This window comes from Lucilia sericata, unplaced genomic scaffold (assembly GCF_015586225.1).
Source record: "Lucilia sericata isolate MDLA Ls3-8-SP2 unplaced genomic scaffold, ASM1558622v1 Contig000187F_arrow, whole genome shotgun sequence".
NCBI classification, from domain to species: domain Eukaryota; kingdom Metazoa; phylum Arthropoda; class Insecta; order Diptera; family Calliphoridae; genus Lucilia; species Lucilia sericata.
The window spans coordinates 360,495-387,871 of NW_023994215.1; the positions used below are offsets into that span (position 1 = coordinate 360,495).

General features: G+C 31.5%; 2 protein-coding genes across 2 annotated transcripts; one reads left to right on the forward strand and one right to left on the reverse strand.

Annotated features, from left to right (window-relative positions):
- The first annotated feature begins 7,775 nt into the window (after positions 1 to 7,775).
- On the forward strand, positions 7,776 to 15,320 carry LOC119601727 (general odorant-binding protein 19a). The gene is made up of 3 exons (XM_037952861.1): positions 7,776 to 7,981; positions 14,645 to 14,812; positions 14,945 to 15,320. The coding sequence occupies exons 1-3, from the start codon at positions 7,907 to 7,909 to the stop codon at positions 15,140 to 15,142; spliced, it is 441 nt and encodes a 146-aa protein (XP_037808789.1). The 5' UTR covers positions 7,776 to 7,906; the 3' UTR covers positions 15,143 to 15,320.
- A 5,092-nt stretch (positions 15,321 to 20,412) lies between these two features.
- On the reverse strand, positions 20,413 to 21,467 carry LOC119601735. The gene is made up of 5 exons (XM_037952870.1): positions 21,272 to 21,467; positions 21,126 to 21,210; positions 20,976 to 21,064; positions 20,781 to 20,914; positions 20,413 to 20,725 (listed from the first exon to the last, which is right to left on the reverse strand). Exons 1-5 carry the CDS (start codon positions 21,323 to 21,325, stop codon positions 20,638 to 20,640), a joined length of 450 nt encoding a protein of 149 aa, XP_037808798.1. The 5' UTR covers positions 21,326 to 21,467; the 3' UTR covers positions 20,413 to 20,637.
- Positions 21,468 to 27,377: the final 5,910 nt, after the last annotated feature.

Sequence of the window (27,377 nt, forward strand, 5' to 3'; positions counted from 1 at the left end):
ATCTGTTTCCATATCTTGTAAATAGTGATCCTATATTAGCAAATTTTGTATGATAATTAAATATAAATGTTGAAAAACAAAATCTGAAATAAGAAAACATCAGCAAACATAGTTAAACATCCATTCTTCATCAAATCCCGCAAATTACGTGCACATCCCATCGATTTCAATCTAAAAATCATAAAGAAATAAAAAATTTTCCAAAGAAAATTTCAGACATTTTTTAACAAATAGAAAAATAAAAATTAAATTTGAAATATTTTAAGTCAAGGCTTCTAGATTATGTTTGAAAAAATAAAAATGAAAAAATTCATACCATTTAGGAACTTATTCTTAAATATTATTAACTTTTGTCAATGAAAGCAGTTCATAATATTTATGCTGAAACTTTTTTCTGTGTACCAAGAAATTATGCTGTTAGAATGGTAATCATTGGGCCACAGTTAGCCCCCATCAGGGTTGGCAAAGTTGGCACAATTGTACTTTTTGGTACAATTCGATGCTTAAAAGTACAATGGTAGTACACCAATCACTCATCTGAGATTTTGTCAGCATCTCTGCTAAAAGTTGAAATTTTCGAAAAATTTAGCAGACTCTTCTAATACAATAAAACTATATATTTTAATTTTTGCTAATTGATATGAGTTCCTTTTTGTATGAAAAAAATAATAAATTAGCAAAATTATAAAATTATTGTTTTTGAAAGTAGTATGAGTCCATTCAAATGTGAAAAAATCTAGTATTTCCGCAATATCTATTAAAGTTTTATGCAATATAAAAATTTTTATTGCATTTTAGACCAAATACATGTAAAATAGCTTTACACAGATCAGACTAATTTTCTATGGAAAATTTTATGCTGAATATCTTGGGAGCAGATATAACATCCCTCACGCACACTGATTGGAACATTTTAAAGAACTCCATCTAGAAACAGAGTTTCTGTACTTCGGATAAGGAGAGCTCAACAGGTACTATAGTGACCTAAGAGTATTTCTTAGGATTTGATGTATTATACATCCTCCTCTCAACCTAACCTATGTATAGCTTGAAATGTTTTTGTTTCGATTAAGGACACTCCCACTTTAATATTAATTTAGTAAAATAATTATGATTTGGTACAATTAGAAGCAATAATGTACTATTTTTCACGCAATTTTGTAAAATTTTAAAATGTAATTTGCTATCCCTGGCCCCCATATAAATCCCTTCAGAAAATAACTTTAACCCTTTATAGTCCAAGAGCTGAAATCTTTTTGATTTTTTGGGACATGATAGAATTCGGTAAATAATAAAATACATTTTACTCAGAAATTTAAAATTTTTTGTTATTAGCGTTTTATTAATGATTTTTTGATTGATTTTAAAATCGATTTTTATGATACAAGAAATTTTAAATTGTTTATTTTTTTTAATTAATAATAAATTTACACAAAATTGTCTACAAAATCTTATAAAAACAACGAAACTTTTTTTCCCCTTTTATAAAATTTTTAAAAATCGAAATTATCTTACCAATTTAGCTTGAACACAAAATTTAACTTTTTATCAAAACTGAAAATTCAATTTAGCATAAGTGAATAGTTTTGCCACATATCATGTTAAAATACATACATACAAAACAGTTAAGTGGAATCTCATGAATGTGCTTCACTAATTTGATTCGAAAATAAGTGCCTAGGACCTATTTTAGAGTCAATTTTTGGGTTTGTTACAGAAATGTTACACGCTATAAAGGCTTAAGTTCATGATTGGCTTCAAAAAGCCTGTATAAGAACGAAATTCTACACAAACAATTGTTATATGAATCAAAATCTCTCTACCAAATTTCATGTGGGTCAGTCCATAATTGACCGAACACCCCATATTACCTCTCTTACAACAAATCGGTTTACTGTAGTGAATCGTTCAAAAATTAATGTACTATAAGATTTAACAAAAATGATATGAAACTAATAACTCTTTCAAATTCTGTAAACCTCGGTACATAATTAATGGACTTATTCCGAAAATCTCCCTGATGTTCATATTAATATCAATATATCGACACCCTATATTCAAAAAGTGCTGGTATAAATTTGGGATCAAAATATTAACTTTTGTGCTTTTTGTATCTGTTTTGTCTACTACACAAAGTAGAATATTTTTTAAGAAAATAAGTGCTATCTCCCATAGTAATTTTACAACATTTTTTGAAAAATTAATTTTATTAAATATTTATCTCCGCTATTATAAAATATGACATACTGAACAGGAATCTGTTTAATAAATTGGAATTCAATATTTAGTTTCGGAAATATAGTAATTTTTATTTTACCAATAAATGTTTCAATTTTAAAATTTTCCTTTGAACAAAATGTGCTAACCAAAGATAAATCCTTGAAAAACACAAAATGTATTAATTTGTATATAATTATAAATTGGTAAGATTATTATAAACATATTATGGAAAGAATGTTATTAATTTGTTCAACATTATACAAATTAAACAGTTTTTTTCCTCTCCTGAAAACTAGACATTTTTGAATTAGCACTTTTTAAATGTAGTGTCTCGATATGTGTAATTTTAAAAATTTTCGAACATGATTCTCTGATTTCGATGAAATTTGGTATACACATTTTTTGTATCAATACAAAATTAAAAGTTTTCCAAAATTTTCAAATTCGTTACGGTTTAGAGGTTGAAAATCCACATTTTTTCTCAAAGGCATAAAATTTAGTATCGTATATTTTCTAAACTACTTTTCCGATTTTATAATTGTTGTATCTTCCATTTTTACTACACTAAAATATACAACATATACAAACAACAGAATGGGACCATGAGGGGATCTCTAGAAAGTTAACTTTCATTTCTATACAAATTTAAAAATTTATACTTTTGTTCATTGATGAAAAAAATAATTCAAACAAAAAATAAATAATGTGAATTAATTTAATAAAATTCAATTTTCTTGCGATCTCTTCATGAACCCATTCTAATTTTTTTGTGATATAATTGCCAAGCTACTTTTAAAATTGTTTAAACCTAGAAAACCCATAAAAACTAGACTAGAAATAATAATAATGTTAATATTTTTAAGAAAAAATAAAAACCCCAAAAATAGCGGAAAAATTACAAAAAAATCCCCAAATTTTACGAAAATCCCCAAATCCCTCCCCACGAAAATCTGTCCCCAAATAAAACTTGAAATCCCCAATTTGGGGACAAATCCCCACATCTGGCGACACTGGTGCACAGCAAATTTGTTTTCTTTTATATGTGCTGCACGAAGGTTAAGTTGCACTAGGGTAGTGCAGCAAAAAGTAGCAGTTTTCGAAACTCTCTTTGTGGCGGTTTACACTAGGAATAATCTGGAAACATACATATGTATGTATGTATCTTTTCGGAATTACTGAAATACAATTGAAAATCATAAAGTTAGTTTCCAAAAGTAATACTTGTGCGGGGTTGCATTGGCATGAGTTGAGGTGGTAAACAGGCTCTCAAAGGTAATCCACAAAATTGTTGTGGAATTTGGGCTCCTTCGACTACGACGCCAAGATTAATCTCAATCTCCTTGGTCCAGATGGTGAGAGATCACTTCAGTGAAGAAATTCTGTAATTCTCCAAACTTACCCCTCAAACTATCGCATAGGTCATCAACGTCATGGCCCGTCGCTATAATGGTGCAGTTCTTTTGAAGGTGAATTAGACACCGCCCTGTGGAATTATCTCTAAACTAAATGAATGACTCTCGCTCGATCACGATCCATCTCTTCCTATAGTTGGGTATTTTGGAAAGCATGAAGGTCGAGCTAGTATTATGATTTGGTAGACGTCATAGCAGTTGAGAATGCAGCACCAACTTACTTTTAAATGTGCAAGTATTGAACGTGTTTCTATACAAATTTAAAAATTTATACTTTTGTTCATTGATGAAAAAAATAATTCAAACAAAAAATAAATAATGTGAATTAATTTAATAAAATTCAATTTTCTTGCGATCTCTTCATGAACCCATTCTAATTTTTTTGTGATATAATTGCCAAGCTACTTTTAAAATTGTTTAAACCTAGAAAACCCATAAAAACTAGACTAGAAATAATAATAATGTTAATATTTTTAAGAAAAAATAAAAACCCCAAAAATAGCGGAAAAATTACAAAAAAATCCCCAAATTTTACGAAAATCCCCAAATCCCTCCCCACGAAAATCTGTCCCCAAATAAAACTTGAAATCCCCAATTTGGGGACAAATCCCCACATCTGGCGACACTGGTGCACAGCAAATTTGTTTTCTTTTATATGTGCTGCACGAAGGTTAAGTTGCACTAGGGTAGTGCAGCAAAAAGTAGCAGTTTTCGAAACTCTCTTTGTGGCGGTTTACACTAGGAATAATCTGGAAACATACATATGTATGTATGTATCTTTTCGGAATTACTGAAATACAATTGAAAATCATAAAGTTAGTTTCCAAAAGTAATACTTGTGCGGGGTTGCATTGGCATGAGTTGAGGTGGTAAACAGGCTCTCAAAGGTAATCCACAAAATTGTTGTGGAATTTGGGCTCCTTCGACTACGACGCCAAGATTAATCTCAATCTCCTTGGTCCAGATGGTGAGAGATCACTTCAGTGAAGAAATTCTGTAATTCTCCAAACTTACCCCTCAAACTATCGCATAGGTCATCAACGTCATGGCCCGTCGCTATAATGGTGCAGTTCTTTTGAAGGTGAATTAGACACCGCCCTGTGGAATTATCTCTAAACTAAATGAATGACTCTCGCTCGATCACGATCCATCTCTTCCTATAGTTGGGTATTTTGGAAAGCATGAAGGTCGAGCTAGTATTATGATTTGGTAGACGTCATAGCAGTTGAGAATGCAGCACCAACTTACTTTTAAATGTGCAAGTATTGAACGTGTTTGCCTGGAATGTAGATGTTGTGGTGGGTGCATGTTGGCTTAGGACTTTGGTTCGACGTCGTAAGTTTGACCGCATGTGTTGAGGAGGTGTGTTGACATGCTAGTCAGTAACAGTATCCTGGTTTCCTCATATAGGTGATCCGAAACGACAAATGACACATCCGCTTGCGAATCGGAGTGCTTTGTTTTGTGTCGTCTGCAATATTCGCCATTGGGGGCTACGTAATTGAAGGGAGATTGATCAATACTTCCTTATTTCCATTGATTGTTGGGAAATATTAAATTCATGCACTTTTTGTCCAATTTAGGAGTAAGTTGGTGTTGGTCTTATTACGCTTACATAGTTCTTATCATCTACGTGGTATTTTTATTTCAGTTTTTCTATCAAGGATTATGATGGTATTTAACCTCGTTGATCCATTGTAGTTGTATAGTCGACGAATTTGACAGAATTGCTGTATTAAATTCGGATAAAGAAATTCAAAGAGAGTGGAAAACGTTTTTTTTTTAGGAAATAAATGCGGTATCTAGGATAAATCTCAAGAATTCGGATAATTTAATTTAGAGGCTGTTGATGTAGTATCTGAACAGCTATTCTTCCAACACTTACAATATAACAATGGAAACATCGATGTAATAATCCCAAGAGAGAAGCTTATTAACCGACCTTTGAACTTAACCTAGTTTATATGTGATATATGCAGGTAAATTAAATACACCCTTGATTTTACATAAGACATACCTATATACAAATATATTACAATGTTTTACATAAAATTATATAGTGCTAAATTTAATGATTTCCTAAAGTAGTTTTCCACAAAAGTTTAACCCCATAATTTATCTAAACGTTTTCTTAACACTTAATCAATTGTTAAATGTTTACATAAAAACGCCATTAACAAAAATAATTTCTATTATTTAAACAAAGTTAAACTTAAAATAAAACTAAATTTTTACAATTCTACTACAGTTAAAGAGCTATATTTAATAAGTAAATTAACGTTGAACTTTATTTCAGCACTTTGTTAACATACGTACATACATACATATATTTACATACAGTAAACCCTCGATTTACGTCGCTAACTTCTTTTGTTTCCTTCAAATTCGATTTGAGTCATTATGCGATTTATGCCTCCTAAGTAGTTTACTAATACAAAACAGGGAAGTCTTAGTCTAGTCTATAGGCTAGTCTAGTCTATAGTCTAGTCTATAGTCTAGTCTATAGTCTAGTCTATAGTCTAGTCTATAGTCTAGTCTATAGTCTAGTCTATAGTCTAGTCTATAGTCTAGTCTATAGTGTAGTCTATAGTCTAGTCTATAGTCTAGTCTATAGGCTAGTCTATAGTCTAGTCTATAGTCTAGTCTATAGTCTAGTCTATAGTCTAGTCTATAGTCTAGTCTATAGTCTAGTCTATAGTGTAGTCTATAGTCTAGTCTATAGTCTAGTCTATAGTCTAGTCTATAGTCTAGTCTATAGTCTAGTCTAAAGTCTAGTCTATAGTCTAGTCTATAGTCTAGTCTATAGTCTAGTCTATAGTCTAGTCTATAGTCTAGTCTATAGTCTAGTCTATAGTCTAGTCTATAGTCTAGTCTATAGTCTAGTCTATAGTCTAGTCTATAGTCTAGTCTATAGTCTAGTCTATAGTCTAGTCTATAGTCTAGTCTATAGTCTAGTCTATAGTCTAGTCTATAGTCTAGTCTATAGTCTAGTCTATAGTCTAGTCTATAGTCTAGTCTATAGTCTAGTCTATAGTCTAGTCTATAGTCTAGTCTATAGTCTAGTCTATAGTCTAGTCTATAGTCTAGTCTATAGTCTAGTCTATAGTCTAGTCTATAGTCTAGTCTATAGTCTAGTCTATAGTCTAGTCTATAGTCTAGTCTATAGTCTAGTCTATAGTCTAGTCTATAGTCTAGTCTATAGTCTAGTCTATAGTCTAGTCTATAGTCTAGTCTATAGTCTAGTCTATAGTCTAGTCTATAGTCTAGTCTATAGTCTAGTCTATAGTCTAGTCTATAGTCTAGTCTATAGTCTAGTCTATAGTCTAGTCTATAGTCTAGTCTATAGTCTAGTCTATAGTCTAGTCTATAGTCTTAGTCTATAGTCTAGTCTATAGTCTAGTCTATAGTCTAGTCTATAGTCTAGTCTATAGTCTAGTCTATAGTCTAGTCTAGTCTAGTCTAGTCTAGTCTAGCCTAGTCTATAGACTAGTGTTTAATCTAGTCTATAGTCAAGTTTCAAGTCTAGTCTATAGTCTTGTTTCAAGTCTAGTCTATAGTCTAGACTATAGCCTAGTCAATAGCATAGTCTATAGTCTAGTCTATAGTATAGTCTATAGTCTAGTCTAGTCTAGTCTAGTCTAGTCTAGTCTATAGTCTAGTCTAGTCTATAGTCTAGTCTAGTCTATAGTCTAGTCTATAGTCTAGTAGAGTAGTCTAGTCTATAGTCTAGTAGAGTAGTCTAGTCTATAGTCTAGTCTATAGTATAGTCTAGTGTAAAGTTCAGTCTATATTCTGGTCCATGGTCTAGTCTACAGTCTAGTCTATATTTCGATGTAAGATTTTGTTTGTTTTCTAACTGAAATACCGCGTTATATTAGTGTTAAGTGTAAGTATTTAAAGGCAATATTTTTATTGTTTTAACTACTTAATACATATCTACATACATATATTAATAAATATACATATATTTATAATACTTATTTTGTTTCTAATTTCTTAATAAATATTTTACTAACGTACACACACATACATACATAACGAAATATTATATTTTTTGTCAAAATGTATGTAATTTTAAATTATTCATGCAACATTTCAATAAAATCTACTATCATCTTAATTAGTATTTAAATATAATTTGCATATAAAGCTTTTGTCTTACTATTGATTTTGTTTAAACGTATTCCAAACTTCTTAAAGCTCTGTTTAAAATATTTAAATAAAAAAAAAAAACATTTTTATTAAAGGTCGTTAAATAGTGTCCGAAAAAGAAAATGATTTTAAAGCAATACATTTATTTTATAAGCGCCATTTTGTGCTTGTGCAAAGTAACGGAAGTTATCGGTGGTGTAAGTTTAAATTTGCGATGACCATAGTGCATTTGAAAATGTGATATTTTGAAAATTGGGTGTACAGAGGATCAAACTCCAAAAATTTCTAGTGTACCCAAAGGATATTATTAACCTCTTACCTATTACGAGCTTTATGTGTACACTTAACTTGTTATGTTGAACTAAAATGCTCTACAATAGATCTGTAGTGCTTAGTGTCCTTCTAATTTAGAATTTTCTTTGTAAAGGCCAAAATTTTAATATGGATTTTTATCAGATCTTGTATACCCAACATCAAAGAATGTGTCGTTAATTTTATATTAATTCGAAAGGTGTTGCTACATATTGACTTAGATATTAAATGGGATAGAGAATTATATCTTCTTAAAACAGATTAAATTAAATAAGTTATAGATCTGAAAAATTGCACCTAGGCCACGCTTCTTTACATGGAAAATTTTGGGGGATTGGGATTCATCATCCAGTGTTCAAAAACTGTGTTCCTTTAAAATTGTTCAATCAATGTTCCTGAGTAATGTAATATTTGGAATAACATCGTTCCGAAGATATGTGGACCTAACTAATCAGATGGATGTAGACCACGGAAAGGACAATGAACGCTGCAACGAGCAAAGCCTAGTCCAAATATCTTCGGAACGATGTTATTTCAAATATTACATTCGTCAGGAACACTGACTGACAGTTTAGCCGCATTTCACAGTTCTCTTCGTATGGTCTACATTCGTCTGAATCCATTTATCCAATTTTGTATAGTTGTGTCTCCGCTCAGAATACATAAAATTATACTAATTAAACTATTATGGGCAGTCTATTTGTTATCCTCTCGTTGAGGCTGACCTGTAGGATTTTTATGATCCTATACACCATTAAATTAGTCCAAGTGGGCGGATGGGATTCCATTAGCTCATCTTTGCACTGTCCTTTCTACATGTTCTACATTCGTCTGAAATCGTTCATCCAATTTAGTATAGTTGACCTCGGACTTACTTATTCTAGGGAGGCTACTCTTTCTCCTCTAACCTCGGATTTAATTATTATGGGGCGGCTACTCGTCCTTCTACCGTTGTGACTGTTTTATAGAATTTTTTTGGTCCTATCCACCATTCCACAGTGGGGCAGAATGGAAATTTTTTGGAAATAAATCTGGCATTTCTAAACGGCTGATCCGATCGGGATAAAATTTGGCGTGAGCGTAGCCAAGGAGTATTCGAGTTTAAGTTTTGAAGATGAACCCTGCAGATGCCCCAGGGACGGCGCTGTGGCGGCTCAAAGTAGGGTACCTACGACATGTAAAATTTTTAAACTCGTGCCATTTTTTTGTTTTTCACCCAAATACAAAGATTTTTATATTTTGTGAGAGCGCTCGACGAGATCTTGAAAAAACATGCTTGGACATACTACTTATCTCTTATAATATCCGAGTTATAGGCATTTAAAAATTTAGTGATACAAAATTTACCATACCTTGGTCCGCTTTTTTTGAATACCGGGCGTAATTTTGGACCAAATGGACTCAATTTTTTCTTGTTAGTTAGACAACAAAATTTCCAATAATATACAAAAAATTTCAGATCAATATTGTTTACAGATCCAAAAATACACGTTTTTTAATTTAAAAATTCAAAAACATTTTAGATTTTTGGCGTTTTTTTGCCAAAAATGTGTCTTAACTCTTTTATTAATAAAATAAAATTTTTATTAAGAACATATAATAATTTTATAGTTTTCTAAAAGGTATCTTTACGCAGAACGCTTTGGCGTAAAAAACTTGTCCTATTTTTTGAAAATGTTGCCACTGCGTCCTTCCGAATATGACCTATTTTTTATCAAAACTTCAACTTTGGGCGACATGTTCTAAAATCCCAAAGCTGGGATCAGAAAACTGAAAGCAGTTTTGGAAACCTCAATATGTTTTCTATTTACTCCAAAAGTATTTTCCCAGCCCTGAAAGAAATGTGGACCCTATGGGCAAAAAAGTAAAAAATCCCATTTTTGGGATTTTCATTCCTATTTTTGGGAATTGCGGGATGCCCTTTGACCTTTTCAATTTTTTTTTTGCATATTCTTATTTGAAATGACAAATTTAACAAGCGTTGAAAATTTCATTGAGTTTTGTTCATAAATAAAGATTTTGTCATATATTACATATTTGTTTAATTTCTAAGACTATGATTTATATCAAAATTTTAATAGGATCGCAGATAGCTACAACAATTTAGTCCATATTTATCCCTTAATATCATTTTTTAGTTAGATATGGAAATTATCGACCCTTTACAAAAAATTTCAAGCCAATATCTCAATTACATTCAAAAATATGTTCATTTAAACCTGTGTCCTTTAATTTCATCTTTTTCATATTTTAGTATTAAGTATGACAGAACATACATTTGGTGTTGAATAAAATATTTGGACAATTTTTAAAAATTATTTAGTTAATTATTTTATTATAATATTGTATATAAAATAAAAAAAATTATAATTTTATTATGAGCCACGCACAACAACACCTAAATCACCCCACACAAATTACCTTTCCCGCCCACCGAAATATAAAACACAATATCATCAGTTAGTATAATAGCTTTTTTTATTTGAACTGTTTATCTTAAACATAATACAATTAATTCTTACAACCTACTTATATAGTTAATTCCTAACACTACTTATTTTCTATAAAATAATCTGTCATATCGGTATACATATCCAGAAGGTAATATAAGTCCTTTAAATCTTCCTTGTTTTGAGATGATAGAGTTTCATAACAAATCCATCTTTTTCGCATAGTTGAAAGAACAGGATCAGAAGATAGAAGTAAACTATTAAAAATATCTTCATTCTGTGATTGCCTGGAGCATTTTCTTGAGCTGAATAGTTGAACATGCTTAAAATCTCGATTCCTCGCTTCCTGGGCTTCTTCTGTTAACTCTCCAAGTGGAAGAATATTCGATTCAATTATTATTTGACCATGACACAATACTTTGTGTACTGTTGGTGTTAGTTCCCTCCATGGATACAGAGATACAAGTAATTTAGAAATTTCAGATGTATATTCCCCAAATCGATTTCCATTAATTTTATGTTTACTATTCAGTGCCATTAAAATAGTGTTAACTCTTCGAAGCAACTCCTTGTCGATTCCAGTTATTTTTGAAGTAATTTCAAAATCACGAAAAAACCTTCTCGCCGTATTACCGTCATTTGTACTACCGCAACTTGAAAGTGGTTTGTCGATGTTTAATCCCATCTGAACTTTAAATTCTTCTTGGATTCTGCTTTTTTCCGCAGCTCTCAGTTCTTTCAATTCTTCATTATTTTTTGTTGATTTAGTAGGATAGTTTGTTTTTTTTTTCCTGGATCGCCTTGTATGATGGTAATATATTGTGTCCTTTTTCATGCAGAGCTTTCCTTAATATTTGGTACTTATTTCGACTGAGACCCAGTTCCAACATAAGCGCTATTGCTTCCTCTTCAGTAAAATTTGATTATGATGTTGGAGTTGGTATACTTTCCACAATTCGCTTAAGTCGTTTTGGTGATGCATTAGGAAGAATAGTTGCAATATGTACGACATCCATATGTTGGTTTTCCTTTTTCAGCATTTCGTTAAATGTATCAGCAATTTCCTCATTTGAGATTGAAAAAAGTTTTTGTGTGACCCTCTTTTTTTTTACCTTGAACATAAGTCTTCGTATGACTTGCAAGGCGCTCCTGTTGATGTGTTGTAAGTTGAGATTTCCGTAGTAGTTTCCATCCAACTACAAAATTTTAATCGAAATTTCTTTTGATTTCCATCCACAGACTTACTTTTTACATCACAAAGTTTTAAAAAGTTTTCAATTTTTGTTATGCCTGTTTTGTCTACTTTTCTACTATATGTAGTTTTTATATAATTTGAAATGTCTTCAATTCTTTCTGGCCCTTTTGAAGATATACTCCATAAAACGGAACACAACTCTTCGTACTTTAATGTAATCTTCATTGTAGATTTATTAAATATGGTACTTAAAATCTGAGAAGTTTACTTATATACCAATTCTTGTCATTTCCGATACAGGTATTCCAAAGTAAAAAATTACGAATTGTCTACCTATTAACATTTAGGACTATATTACTATAACCTGTAATTCAGTCATTGATATTTCTTATTAGTGAATGAATCGAAATTATCATTACCTGTATATTTTTACCTACATGATCATAAACGAAACAGAACGAAATGATCTGTCGAAAAAATTTAGGTAAAAAATAGTTATAAATTTTTGAAAATTTAAGCATAATAGGACCTTTCAATTATAAGGATAAGCAAACAAATAGAAAATAGGTAAATATAAGATTTAAATATGTGCTGTCATACTTAATACTAAAATATGAAAAAGATGAAATTAAAGGACACAGGTTTAAATGAACATATTTTTGAATGTAATTGAGATATTGGCTTGAAATTTTTTGTAAAGGGTCGAGAATTTCCATATCTAACTAAAAAATGATATTAAGGGATAAATATGGACTAAATTGTTGTAGCTATCTGCGATCCTATTAAAATTTTGATATAAATCATAGTCTTAGAAATTAAACAAATATGTAATATATGACAAAATCTTTATTTATGAACAAAACTCAATGAAATTTTCAACGCTTGTTAAATTTGTCATTTCAAATAAGAATATGCAAAAAAAAAATTGAAAAGGTCAAAGGGCATCCCGCAATTCCCAAAAATAGGAATGAAAATCCCAAAAATGGGATTTTTTACTTTTTTGCCCATAGGGTCCACATTTCTTTCAGGGCTGGGAAAATACTTTTGGAGTAAATAGAAAACATATTGAGGTTTCCAAAACTGCTTTCAGTTTTCTGATCCCAGCTTTGGGATTTTAGAACATGTCGCCCAAAGTTGAAGTTTTGATAAAAAATAGGTCATATTCGGAAGGACGCAGTGGCAACATTTTCAAAAAATAGGACAAGTTTTTTACGCCAAAGCGTTCTGCGTAAAGATACCTTTTAGAAAACTATAAAATTGTTATATGTTCTTAATAAAAATTTTATTTTATTAATAAAAGAGTTAAGACACATTTTTGGCAAAAAAACGCCAAAAATCTAAAATTTTTTGAATTTTTAAATTAAAAAACGTATATTTTTGGATCTGTAAACAATATTGATCTGAAATTTTTTGTATATTATTGGAAATTTTGTTGTCTAACTAACAAGAAAAAATTGAGTATATTTGGTCCAAAATTACGCCCGGTATTCAAAAAAAGGCGGACCAAGGTATGGTAAATTTTGTATCACTAAATTTTTTAATGCCTATAACTCGGATATTATAAGAGATAAGTAGTATGTCCAAGCATGTTTTTTCAAGATCTCGTCGAGCGCTTTCACAAAATATAAAAATCTTTGTATTTGGGTGAAAAAAAAAAAATGGCACGAGTTTAAAAATTTTACATGTCGTAGGTACCCTACTTTGAGCCGCCACAGCGCCGTCCCTGGGGCATCTGCAGGGTTCATCTTCAAAACTTAAACTCGAATACTCCTTGGCTACGCTCACGCCAAATTTTATCCCGATCGGATCAGCCGTTTAGAAATGCCAGATTTATTTCCAAAAAATTTCCTTTAGTCCCAATGACCAGCAGGGATTCTTTCGCCCTTGTTTTTAAATTCAACCTTCGTGATTCGAACGGGTTTCCCTTAAGATTAAATTACTTAAGTTTCCTTCCCGAGTACTTATATGATGCAGTTCTATTTATTGGAACAGGATTCGTTTATGAATCTTTTACTTAACAATACAGTCTTATTTCATACAAATTTTGAGACGGCAAGGGCTTCGGCATGAAATCTAGTGTTGTGGTTAGGTAAACGGTTTTTAGTATATCTCAGTTTCCAGATTTTCAGAATAGATCCCAAGACATGTTTTGTATTCGAGTTTAGAGTCTCTCTAATATTCCACTAGATCACGATCTCCCATCAGCAATCGATCGGGCATGTCTGGTGTGGTGTTACATTGACCTTTATGTCCAGTTTTTTAATCGTAAATTAGAACGATCTAATTATGCTTTTATAAAGTCTTTGGACCCCTACTATTCACTATAGTATTGGCTGACATCACGAGGTAAGGCTGTTTAGAATTGGAACTACATGGAGTGTAGTTCCAAGGATTTGGATTATGGGCATGTTATTTGTCTAATTTCGCCCAAGATCTCCAACATGCAAGCGAAGGCTGCTATCATTCTACTGATCTCTGGAACCTTTTCGATGAAGAATCCATACTAACACAGATAATACGTAGAAAATGGACATGTATCGGATATATTATTGGAAAGAATTCTGACAATATAACAATGATGGCGATAGAGTGGAGCAATCAAGGCTCAGGGAAGCCGTGGTCTATCAAAGAATAAAAAGAGACGCACAGTACTCCACAAACTAAGACAATGCTATCTTAAACGTGAAAAAAAAAAACTGCAACAAATCGTAAAAGATGGAAGCCATATGCTATCAAGCAGGGTTATGGAGAAATAAACTCAAACTTAATGAAAGGAGAGCTCGAAAACCATATGTTAGGGAGAGATTGCGATCTGTATTTTCGATATTTTAAGGGGTTATAGGACAAACATAAAAAAATAATTATTTTTTATTTCTAAAATTCTGTAAAACTTTAAATTTTAGGCTACAGAAGAACAGATGTGGGCCGCTGGTAACTTGATGAGAGATGTTTGTTTACCCAAATTTCCAAAGGTAACTAAGGAAATTGCTGATGGTATACGAGAGGGTAATTTACCCAATGAAAAGGATCCTAAATGTTATGTCAATTGTATATTGGAAATGATGCAAACGGTAATTATATTGATAAAAACTTTTTGAAATTTTTTTTCAACAAATTTTTTTTCAACGATCGTGTTTTAGCTCATGTTGAAAAAACGCTTATCAGTTAAGAACTGTGATCAATATTTTACCTTTATTTTACAGATGAAAAAAGGCAAATTTTTGTATGAGGGTTCCCTTAAGCAAGTCGACATATTAATGCCCGATAATTTTAAGGACGAATATAGAGCAGGTTTGGCTAAATGCAAAGATGCAGCGGTTGGCATTAAAAACAATTGTGATGCTTCTTATGCAATTTTTACTTGTCTTAGAGCAGAAATCACCCGATTTGTATTTCCTTGAAGAGGGAAATAATGTGAAATAGTTTTTTTTTTAAATTTTAGATTTAGACAAAATTGGCTGAAGTTTTTTTGTATAACATTCATAAAGTAGTTGTATATAGTAGACTAAAATGTATTTCTTTATAAATCTGAATTAGTAAATTATTTAAATAAAATAATATGATACAAGTAGCAAAAAATTAATTGAATTTTTTATTAAAAGTAGAAGTAAAAATACAGTAATTTATTGAAATTATAATGTTTTGATAAAACTGACAGTTTTCCTCAATTGATCGTGTATAATGTGTTTATTTAAATAGAAATCGTATGCAATTGGTTTGACAGTGAGGAAATGAATAGAAATTTTCTTTACAATTTCAAAATATCCCAACAAAAACTTATATTAAGAATAAAAAGCTATTAGAATAGCTTTTTAATACTTATTCATTGGCATTTTAACTTATTATATTAACAGTGCTTACCACTCTCGCTGACAAATAATTACTTAAATAAGTAATTAAAAAAAGTTAGTTATTTTATTGAGCATCGAATATATGTAATTATTAGACTACTTAAAAGTAATGCTGTTGGTATGTAGTAGTCATGTTGTTGTTGAAGTAATAGTCATTATCTCTACTGGAAAGAGAAATATATTTCCTCATTTGCAAATTTTTAAAAAATAATTAAGTTAAAAGTAAAATACAGAAAATGCCATGTCATGCTTAACTTTAAAACAAATAAAGATGTAGTGTACCTATGCATGTTTTAAAAATTTAAACAAATATATATTTATCTAAAATATTTCTTAATTATTTATTTAAATTTTATTGTTACGGTTGATTTATTATTTAAATTATTAGGTATTATATTACTTTATTATATCGTTACTAAATAAAATGTTTAAATTTTAAACTGTAATTTTAGTTTTTGTCTTAAAAAATTAGTAAAATATTTTAACACAAAATTTTATAAAATCTTGGGTAGTGTAAGGCAAAACAGGAAATTCAGTAAGCAGCACGATCAATATTTGGATAATTAGCTCTATCTCCTATTAATTTTTCAATTCTAATTTAGATCTTTCATAATTGTCTATTCTTGGTTTAAGAATTTAGTTTTTGTCTTAAAAAATTAGTAAAATATTTTAACACAAAATTTTATAAAATCTTGGGTAGTGTAAGGCAAAACAGGAAATTCAGTAAGCAGCACGATCAATATTTGGATAATTAGCTCTATCTCCTATTAATTTTTCAATTCTAATTTAGATCTTTCATAATTGTCTATTCTTGGTTTAAGAATTTAACATTTATATTTCAACTATATACATTTCACCTTCGTGAGAAGGGTATATATAAGTTTGTCATTCCGTTTGTAATTTCTATAATATAATTTTCCGACCCTATAAAGTATATATATTCTGGATCCTTATAGATAGCGGAGTCGATTAAGCCATGTCCGTCTGTCTGTCTGTCTGTCCGTCTGTCTGTCTGTCTGTTGAAATCAGTTTTTAGAGGACCCCAGATATCGGCGAGATCCGAATCTTCAATAATTCTGTTAGACATGCTTTCGAGAAGATCGCTATTTAAAATCAGCAAAATCGGTCCATAAATGACGGAGATATAAGCAAAAATCCCAGACAACCTCTGAAAATTTCATTAAAAAAGACAATTTTTTCATGCTTTGATTAATAAGCAACAACAACACTGCTTATTCATTGAGTATTTCGTTTCACATGTTTGGATGGCTGTGTATTTCATTGGCATGTGTATATTGTTTTTGTTTCTTTGTGTATTCAGTTTCGTATGTTTGGATGTCTGTTGGTTTGATTGCGTTGTGTATTTTGTTTTTTTTTTTTCGAGTATTTCGTTTCGTATGTTTGGATGGCTGTGTGTTGCAGTGCCTTGTGTATATTGTTTTTGTTTCTTGGTGTATTCAGTTGTGTATGTTTGGATGGCTGTGTGTTTCATTGCCTTGTGTATATTGTTTTTGTTTGTTGGTGTACAGTTTCGTATGTTTGATGTCTGTTTGTTTTACTGCCTTGTGTATTTTGTTTTTTGAGTGTTTATTTCGTTTAGCGTTGTTGTTGTTCATTTTGTTTTGCTATTGCTATAATAATGATATAATCGGGAAAATTAAATAGGTACATAAATTTAAATTTTATAAAATTTATATTTTTTAAATACACTATGGTGAAGGGTATATAAGATTCGGCACAGCCGAATATAGCACTCTTACTTGTTTTTATATCAAACGTGCTGAATGGAATATGTTTTAAAAATTTTATATTAATTAAACAGTGTCAAAATTACTTAATTATATTATTTAATCATTTTAATATCACATTTTTAACATTTTATTCATATACAAGTTTTGCAAAGTCAATGTACTTTTATTCTGTCTCAAGTTCTAATTTAGAAACATACGAAAAATCACAGACCATAAAAAAGTTACCCAAAAAAATGTCTGTATACCTATAATAAAAATATTTTGTAATAAAATTTGTTTAACAAATTTCGTTTAGTGAAAAATATCGTTCATCTTAAAACACACAGTTACATGCCCTACTATACATATCTCCATAAGACCTTAACCTAAAAACGAAAATTTACTAATACCAGCCCGATTAACATTGTTTGATCGGAAAGACACTTCTGCATAAACCTTCTTTGTTAGGTTAGTTTAAGTTAAATGTGCCATTTGGTTCATTGTGTAACCCATAACATGATATTTCCTAATATGGGCGACCTTGGGAATATTTGTTAGTATTAGAACCAACTGGCTCTTCTAACAGATATGATTAAATTGTCTTACAGATCTCGATAACGAGAAGAGCTTTGTACCCGAATATCTTAGTTGCCCATACAATCTGACATGCATCCAGAACCCAGGAAAAATGTCTATTAGAAGTCTTAAAGAAAACTTTTCTGCAAAAAAACAAGGCTTGAGTATTTAGATATTCTGCAAGAGGTAATAGTAGACCGCTATAGTTCTATTTCTGCTTTCGATCATGTATAATACTGCAGCCAGGAAATATGAATATCCTTTTCTGCAGAGAAAAAATATTGGACATTTGATCTAATTTATCTTCAGAACCTAATTCAACTCCATATATACATAAGTCCTTTAGTTTACTTGGATTCTATGATAAGCTCCAATTTTGTTGTATTCCACTTGGCTGCAGATTGGCCACTTTCCAAATAATAGAATATTTATCGAACTCATTTGTTGTTACACGGATGGCTCTAAATTGGGGGACAAAGTGGGGCTGGGATTCTATATTGAAGAAACAGAAACAGAAATATACCACCGTTTACCAAATCATAACACAAGCTTCCAGGCAGAAGTACGAGCAATAAAGGAATGCATAAATTGGATTAGAATAAATATGGCGCCCACTGCGCTTAATATATTTACCGACAGCCAGAAGGCAATTAGGGCGATATCAGGCTATAGAACTAAATCTAAGACCGTATTAGATTGGATTGTAAGAAAGATTTATCTGAATACTATCCCAGAGGTAAGGTTCACATCATATGGGTACCAGCCCACTCGGGAGTAGTCGGTAACGAAAGGGCGAATGTAATAACTTTAAAGGGAAGGAGCTCGAGGCAGTTAACCTGACAAACTCAAAACCATTCGAGCAACAACCACGAAGATCCTATGGGGTGACCCTGATGAGAGCAAGACGAAAAATCTCCTCAAAATGAGCAAAGTCTGAAGTTAGTACGATGGTACGTAATCTGAGCGGACACACAGGATTACGAGCACATCTATGCAAAATTGGACGTGCGGATTCAGACGAATGTAGAGCATGTGGAGAGGACAGTGAAACTCTGGAGCACTTTCTGTGCCACTGCCAGGCATTCGTCGAAGTTAGATCCAGGTATCTTGGAAGTGATGTTATTCCGAAAATAACATTCCTGACTAACACTGATTGGAAGATTCATTCATTCAGTTCCCTTTTGTTTGTTTTTTTTCATGATAAGGAGCGCACAACAGGCCCGTTAGTGGCCTAGGTGTATTTCTTCGGATTTGATGTAGTATACATCCTCTAATCAACCTACCTACCTATCGAACTCATTATGGTTTAGGTTTTAGGTATAAGGGTAGCCACTTAATTTTAGTGGCGGTCTAGTTGTGGTGCTATAGTGTTCATAGGAATACTTTATAGTATTAACACTACTTACAAAGTTAAACCAGCCGGTTCGGTTTACGAAATTAAGAATAATTTTAAGATTTATTCCAGATATCTCCACCAAACATGAGAGAACCACAAAGGACTGTAGCAGTGGAGATGAAATATAGGCTACTCTTCCTCCTAATTATGACAACTTCTGCATTAGACATTGTATTCGAGACCCATTCTGGCATGATTGTCGTTAGCATAGTTCCGATAACAGCTTCTTAGGGGCATCATAGAGAGGAAATGTTGAGCTCGAGGTGAGGCAGGTGGTTTCGCTAAACCATCCGATTTGAGTGTCTTACAATATGTAAGGGAAATATCAGTCGATTGTATCTACATAATAAACCCCCACCCCCCTTAACGCTCCATTCTTGGCTATTTCGTCAGCCATACAGTTTCCCTGACTGTTGTGATATCCAGGGACCCATATTAGCGTTATCATTTAGAGGTTATCATAGATGGGGCATTCCTCGGTTATAGATGTCGTGAAGACACCCGCAAGATTTCTAATCGCAGTTTTGCTGTCCGTATATATACATATATCATCCGATATTTGATAATATCTCAACTAGTTTGCCGCCTCGTTTAATAGCAGCTATTTCTGCCTGTAAAACACTACAGTAATTAGGTAACCTAAAAGAGTATTTGATTCCAAATCTTTCAATGTAGAGTGGAACAAGGATATTTTTACAGCCAGATCACGGGCCAAAAGCATTTAGTCTGATTGCAGAATTGAGTGCTCATTGAATCGCCATCAGGTCTGCTAGTAACTAATTCGTTATAGTTAACAGAGTCGTTCGTTGGCGTTGCCGTCACTACTCCCAGGATGAGTATTGCAATATTTCTTAGGGTGAGTTCAATGGCTGCCCAGTGATACGCGCTTCCCATTGACTGTCACCATATTAAACCTTATAAAATATTGTGGGCTTAACAACTACCTTGAAGATCCAGTTGAGATTTGGCAACCCAGTTGCTACCATCCGCTCTCTTACAAGTGTATATAGCTATGTTACTATGTTACTTATCCTATCTTGAATATACATGTTCCAGGATAATTTACTCTCAAGGACCACTTACTGTTCGATGTAGGCTCCAATTCAAATGATTTTAAATCTGTTTAACCACACCATTATTTATGTACATTTATTTTGTAAAAAATAGATAAAAATATTAGGGCTAAACTAAACTACTTTGAGGTACCGTATGAACTAATGCCGTTTAATAAATAATATTTAAAATATGTAAGTTCAAATTAAAATCGAAAATTCAGGATATCTATTCAAGTATTGCAGGTTGTCATCAGGTAAACTGGAGAAGAGTGGAGCTGTTTATCGTTATTATTCATCCTTTAGATCGGGTATATCAAAACCACGTTCTTTCATTTGATCTAACATGCACATGCCATGTGCATGGGCATTTTCACATCTAGAGAAGAGAAGTTTAAAAGGGTTCCTTAAATAACCTAAAGAGTTTTACTTACTTATCGGCAATGGCCTGATTTTTAGCATTACAGTCATCGATTATTTCAGCTAAATCATCTTTGCGATCTGAAAACATTGAACCCATCATATCAAGGGTTCTATCTTTATCCATTGTCTGAGAACCTTCTGCTATCTGCGATATTAAGAAAATTATGTTATGGAAATGTATGTATATCGAACAGATCAAATATTACCAGATCAAATTGAGCCATTAGACAGTGTCTGAAACATTTCGAAGTATATTGGGCATCTTTTACATTTTTAATCACTTCGATAATGTGTTCTGAAATTTGGAAAAGAAATCGTCAAATTATACAACTTCTAAGCTTCTGTCTTAGATTTACCTTCTTCCGGTTTGGGCTCACAATCTTCGCCAAAAGACGTTAAGGCTTCCGCAATATCTTTAACAGTCATACCATCATCATCCGCCTTTATTTTAATGTAAATTAATTACAGTTAATTTTTCTAATGGGCTCAATTTAATACTTACATAGGTCAGAGCGATTAGGGTAAAATAAATGAAAATTTTTGGCAATATATTCATATTGGTTTTAGAGTTTTAACACTTTCTCTGAAAGTGTTTCTTTAAATTTCTTACTTTTCCACTGTAATTTTGTTTAAATTTAATTTCACCACTAGTTAATATCAACTGAAGTGTAATTGGGATTTTATATACGGTTTTATGTGATATTAATTAATTACTCTAATATTCGTGTTTTTCAAAATAACATTACTATTTTATATCAGATATATTTGAACATTTTAGTAATGGATTTTACATTTTTAAATTGTTTTATCGTCAATGAAATTGTTTTCCTAAAATCGATTTAATCAAATTCATGATCATGAAATTAGGAGTGAAGTTGTTAGAATTACTATTAGCATATTGTTAAGTTGCAGTGACCTATAGTCTGTAATGATTTACTTTCTATCACATGGAGAGCAAAGTGTTATTTATACCCTTTGTCGGTATTTTAAGGGAGTCCGCTTTTCACCATACCTTCCCAGTAAAAACTTTCATTACCATGTAAGGTTTTAAAATGCTACAATTTTCTTACACAATAGCCTTTTAAGTCATTAACTTACTATGCACGCTTACAAAAAGGGAGTTAAATAAGAGCTTACCACTATCGCTTGCTAAATAGGAGTTAAATAAGTAGTTTTGTTTTTGAAAACAAAAATAGCCGACGAGAATATGTCATTACTATTTAAATAGTAGTCATTTAAAGGTTAAACTATTTGATATATTTCCAGGTAGATGTAGGAAATAAAATATTTGTTTATAAAACTATTATTTACTTTTGATTGAAATATTTTGCATAGGAATAGATTAATTGAATAAGTTAAAATTAGTAATTGTTTTTTAAAAACTTCCCCTATAATGCACTAAAAGTAATTAAATGTGGAAACAATAGAAAAAAATAGATTCATATCATAAAAAAATTTTGTTTGCACTTTCCTTTTTTAATTTTAATTATAGGTTATTTTAAAAATTTTTTATTTCATTTTAAAAGGTGTGATGTAGGGTATACATTAGAGTGGTTCATATGTAAATTTTTCATGCAATAACTCAAAAGATAACTAAACTTAACGAACCTTCTTGAATGTTTATCTCAGATTTGACTCTATACATCCACCATTGGTTTAGTTGAGGGTATTGTCTCGAATAGAATCATTAAATCTTCTTTGGGAAACGCAAATGTATTATATTCGATAACTGTTGCTGCTATTTCGATAACTGCACGAACATATTTCTCTATTTCCCTTAAGGTGGAAGTACAAAACACGCGTTGAGGCGGCAACGCCTGAAGTCAATTCTACAAAAACAACAAAAGTAGATACTACATGTTGCCACCATGTTTTTTTAATTTACCTTACCTTACCTGCCCAAAAATATCTTCAACTAAAGTAAATATGTATTATAAGATAAATTTTATTAAAAATTATACATGAATTGAAAAATAAGGGTAATTTTTTATTATTTACTTATTAAAAAAGTAAATAAATTATCAATTAAAATAACAAAATATTAGCATTAGATTACAAAATTGTAAGTATGTCAATATTGGGAACTTATATTACCGTGTAGGTCTCTACTATTGTCGTATAAGAAATATATATAACTAGCTATACCCAGTGTGCTTTGCTACCCTAAAAGCACTATAAATAAAAAACCCATTTAACGATTTTGAAGATTCTAACTACAATAGCTTTCCATATTTACAATATGTTACATATGAGAGCTGCCAAGCAAATTATTGCAAGTTCGCCAATTTCTATCTATCTATGAAAAATTTGAATAATCTAACATTTTTCAAGATATACGAAATTTTGTATTTAGTTCATATATGTGGTGCAAGCCCCCCATTGAAAGTCCGCCCGTTATTCTCTAAATGTTCAGATGAATGTCAAAGTTCTTCAAGTAAAATTTGAAGATTCTAGCTCTAATAGTTTCTCAGATATACGAATTTTTTTATTTTATTCATATTGGAGCTCCAAGACCTCCAGATGAAATTCCGCTCTTTTCCTCCAAAATGTTCAGATGAATATTAAAGTAATTTGTGCAAAGTTTTAAGAATTAGTTTCTATTAGTTTCCCAGATAAGCGAAATTTTGTATTTAATTCATATGGGAGGTGCCAAGTCCCCCAGTTATACTCCAAATGTTCATGTATGTGGTGCCAAACCCCAAATTGAAAGTTCGCCCGTTGTTCTCTAAATGTTCAGATGAATGTCAAAGTTCTTCAAGTAAAATTTGAAGCTTCTAGCTTTAATATTTATATGGGAGGTGCCACGCCCCCTAATGCTAGCCCACTTTTTGTCCAAAATAAACATATTGACACTAAAGTGGCTCCGACAAAATTTGAGGACTCTAACTGTTATATTATCTCAAATATACGGATTTAATATTTTCTTAATATGGGCGTGGTTCCTCGCCCACTTGAAATTTCAAAATAAAAAGTAGCCTATTACCTATTCCAGACATACATGAATACGCTGTGAAAATTTCAAAATCGGTTTAGTCGTTTAGTAGTCTATAACGTTCAAACATACAAACAAACACACATTCATTTTTATATATATAGATGATCTTTATAGAAATGTGACCAAACCACTACCATGGAAAGTTGTTAAAAATTAAGATATCTATGATAGAATCAAGTTTTAATAATTTTATTTACAATTGTGGGATGTTTGTACTCTCAATTGATTAGTAAAAAGTTCCCTATAATTGATAAAATAGATGCATATTTAAGACAAATAGTTTGTGCAATTTTTTAATATTTCGCATAAATTTACTACGGATTAAAATGAATCCCTAGGTAGATGTACATATTTTTTCGGATTGTGGCAACTCTAAATGGTGTACTTTGACAGTTGTATCTACCTCAAATAAAAAAAATGAGTGATCAGCTGTTGAATTGACTTCACCTTATTGAAAATATACTATTTACACTTTTTTGACAAAAGCCTATAACGCGTTGTCGCGTACAACGCGTATTGTGTACTTCCACCTTTAAAAGGAATTAATGGTTAATGCTTATATGAATTGTTTCGAGGATGAGAAACTAAAGTCTATTGTGAGGCTATTGGTTCCAAATGGGGTATAAACCCAAGAAACTAAGTAACTGAAGTTAGACATTCATACATATTGTATTGGGATTATCTACACTCCGACATGAGAAAAGCGCTTATTGATTCACAGTGGGGTAGAATCTAGTTTAAAACTGGTTTATTGTGTAGAACAGATTTTTAGTAAACTATTGTTAACTTTAAAAGTCGTTGTTGCAAGGCAGTTCTGATACGAACTCTATTTGCTATGTAGATGCCAATGTAGTGGTGCCTCCATTGGCCTTAGATCTATCGAGTATCTGGTTGAAATATATTTGAATACCAATATACAAATTGATATCGGTCTGTCCAGAAATTCGGATATTTAATAATAAGTTCATGAGACATTCAGCAGTAGTATGTGAAAAGAATATAAGTACACTTTCGGTAACAGTATTGCTGATAGTTTTACGAGGGAGGCTACCATGTTCCGCAATTCTGAAATTTATCATTCCTTTAGATTCAATTTTATCTCGAGGATATGTTTGGCTGGGAGCTGATTATATAATGAGTACGACAGCAACAATCTCGATACGTCAGTCATATCTCTGATATTGATCATTCCTGTGGAGTCACTCTTATCTCGAGGGTATACTATATTTTGGCTGGAAGCTGATTATATAATGAGTACGATCGCAACAATCTCTATTGAAATTCATCATTTGCATAATAAATTTCGGATCGATGAATGTTCAGAGTACAAGTAAATCTTCCGAGGACGTTTAGAGAAGTCTTACTCGTTTCCTTTCTCTTTATTAGCATTATTTTCTCCATTACTTTGGCTCATTGTTGTTAACTGGATTCTTATTAAACTGGACTATCAAGGGATAAAAGTGTTGCTTACAGGCACGATTATTTGATACATCAAATCGAACACCCTAGAGCTACTCAATAACTAGGCCACAGACAGTGACGTGCCAGTAAATTAAAGAAATATAGAACTGCTACTATTCACAACAAAGACCAAGATTCCAATGTTCAACCTTTCGCGGTAAAGGAACTGCAAAATTATCCTATCAAACAATGCGAAATATCTAAAAGTTATAATAGACTGCAAGCTATCAAGGAACATCCAACACAGAGTAAAAAAAAACAACGGTCTCCAACTACACCTGTCATATGGTGTTCGGGATGAAATAAGGACTTAATCCCAATATATCTAAATCCATGTACAAAGCTATAGCACTTATGGATCACTGGTATGATGGATTTTATTAATTTTTTTTACAAAAATAAAAGTATAAATCAACAATATACTGTTGGAATATTTAAAAATTACTTAATTGCAATTTATTTTAATTTTTAATAATTTTGTTTGTACATAAAACACGATTACTTCTGAAGATTTAAAGAAGTACGACTACTAAGTATTTAGTAAACGTATTCACTATATTTTTAGTTAAAGAAAGAAGAAGCGCAAATTAATGGCTGAAATGTTAAATAGTAAAATTTGAAAAAATACACTCAAAATATTTTGTACGTAAATTCAACTGAAAAGCCATTTTAAACAAATGAAATATCATTTAAAAAACGGACTACAAACTTTTCATTTAAATCAAAAGAATTTTTCAATTATTTTTGAATGTTATTTTTATAACTAACAAATTATGTAGAAAGATATATATATATATATATATATATATATATATATATATAAGATTAAGTTTTAAAAGACATTCGTAATTCAGCTCTGGGTGGAAGAAGACCATCGAGCGTCGTTGCCACTATCGCTTAGGGGTAATCAGGCCGTCCTTTTTGCTCTGCCTTCGAGAGTTTTGCGTTTCAAACCGCATTGGCCAATGTGTGGCGTCAGATAACTGTACCGAGTTACAGTTTTTCTTGAGGTGCATATTGACCATATGCAATCGTGTTAACTTAACCTAAGTTTTAATTTTGATTATGGTGGAGAACCAGAAAAACTCGAATTTGTAACTTTTGCTAGTATTACTAGCAGTACTTATCGTGGCGTTATGTTTTTATAACAGGCCAAATAAATCTTAACTGAAGCATAGTTAAGTAACTTTAAAGTCAAACAAACAAACAAACAAGTGTTAAAAGATTAAATTTGATATATAAAAAGATTAAAAAACAATTATTTAAAAAGTTAAAACAGTGGTTAAAAGAATCTATTAAAGGTAAGTATCATGAGTTCAAAAAGAACTTACAAACGCCAAATAAGCAAGGAAAAAAAAATTTTTTTTACATAAAGTTATATCAGGTAAGGAATGTGAAGATATTTCTTCCTCATCAAACCAAGCAGACCAGCCCGTTTTTAATGAGAAGCACGATTCTGTCCAAAATGTTTCACAACCCCTACGGAAAAAGTTGAGAATGTGGTTGCTAGAGTTTGGTCGATTTGTACAGTGCTGCTCCTTTTTGAAGATTTTGAAATCCTAAAATATGGATGTTCCCATGAGCGTTGGCGGTCTCTTACAGAGAACGGAAAAATTCCAAACAGAATACATCCATAAAGGCATAGTAAAAAATGATGGTATAATTCAGTTGGATATAGGCATAGACGGGTTACCACTTTTCAAAAGTTCTGCTGTAGGGTTGTGGCCAATCTTGGGCTCACATTGGCAAAAGTAAGCCATCTAATGTAAACTTATTTTTGCATGATTTTGTGGAAGAGTTAAAAAATATAGATTTAAAGATAGGTGGAAAAAGCTTCAATGACCAGTTACGAGCATTTATTTGTGATGCACCGGCGAGGTCATTCATATATGGAACTAAAGACCACCATGCCTTAAATGGATGCCATCGGTGCTATCAGACAGGCTCTCGTATAGGTCATAGAACCTCTTTTTCACCATTTACAGGCCCCGAAAAGATAGCGACTTCCACAAAGAATTTTGTTTAGTAGAAAATTCTAAATTAGAATCCTTGGGAATTGCAATGGTAACTCAATTTCCATTGGATTCCATGCACTTATTTGATTTGGGTGTTCTTATTTCATTTTCTCCATTTATTCCATACGAATTTGCAC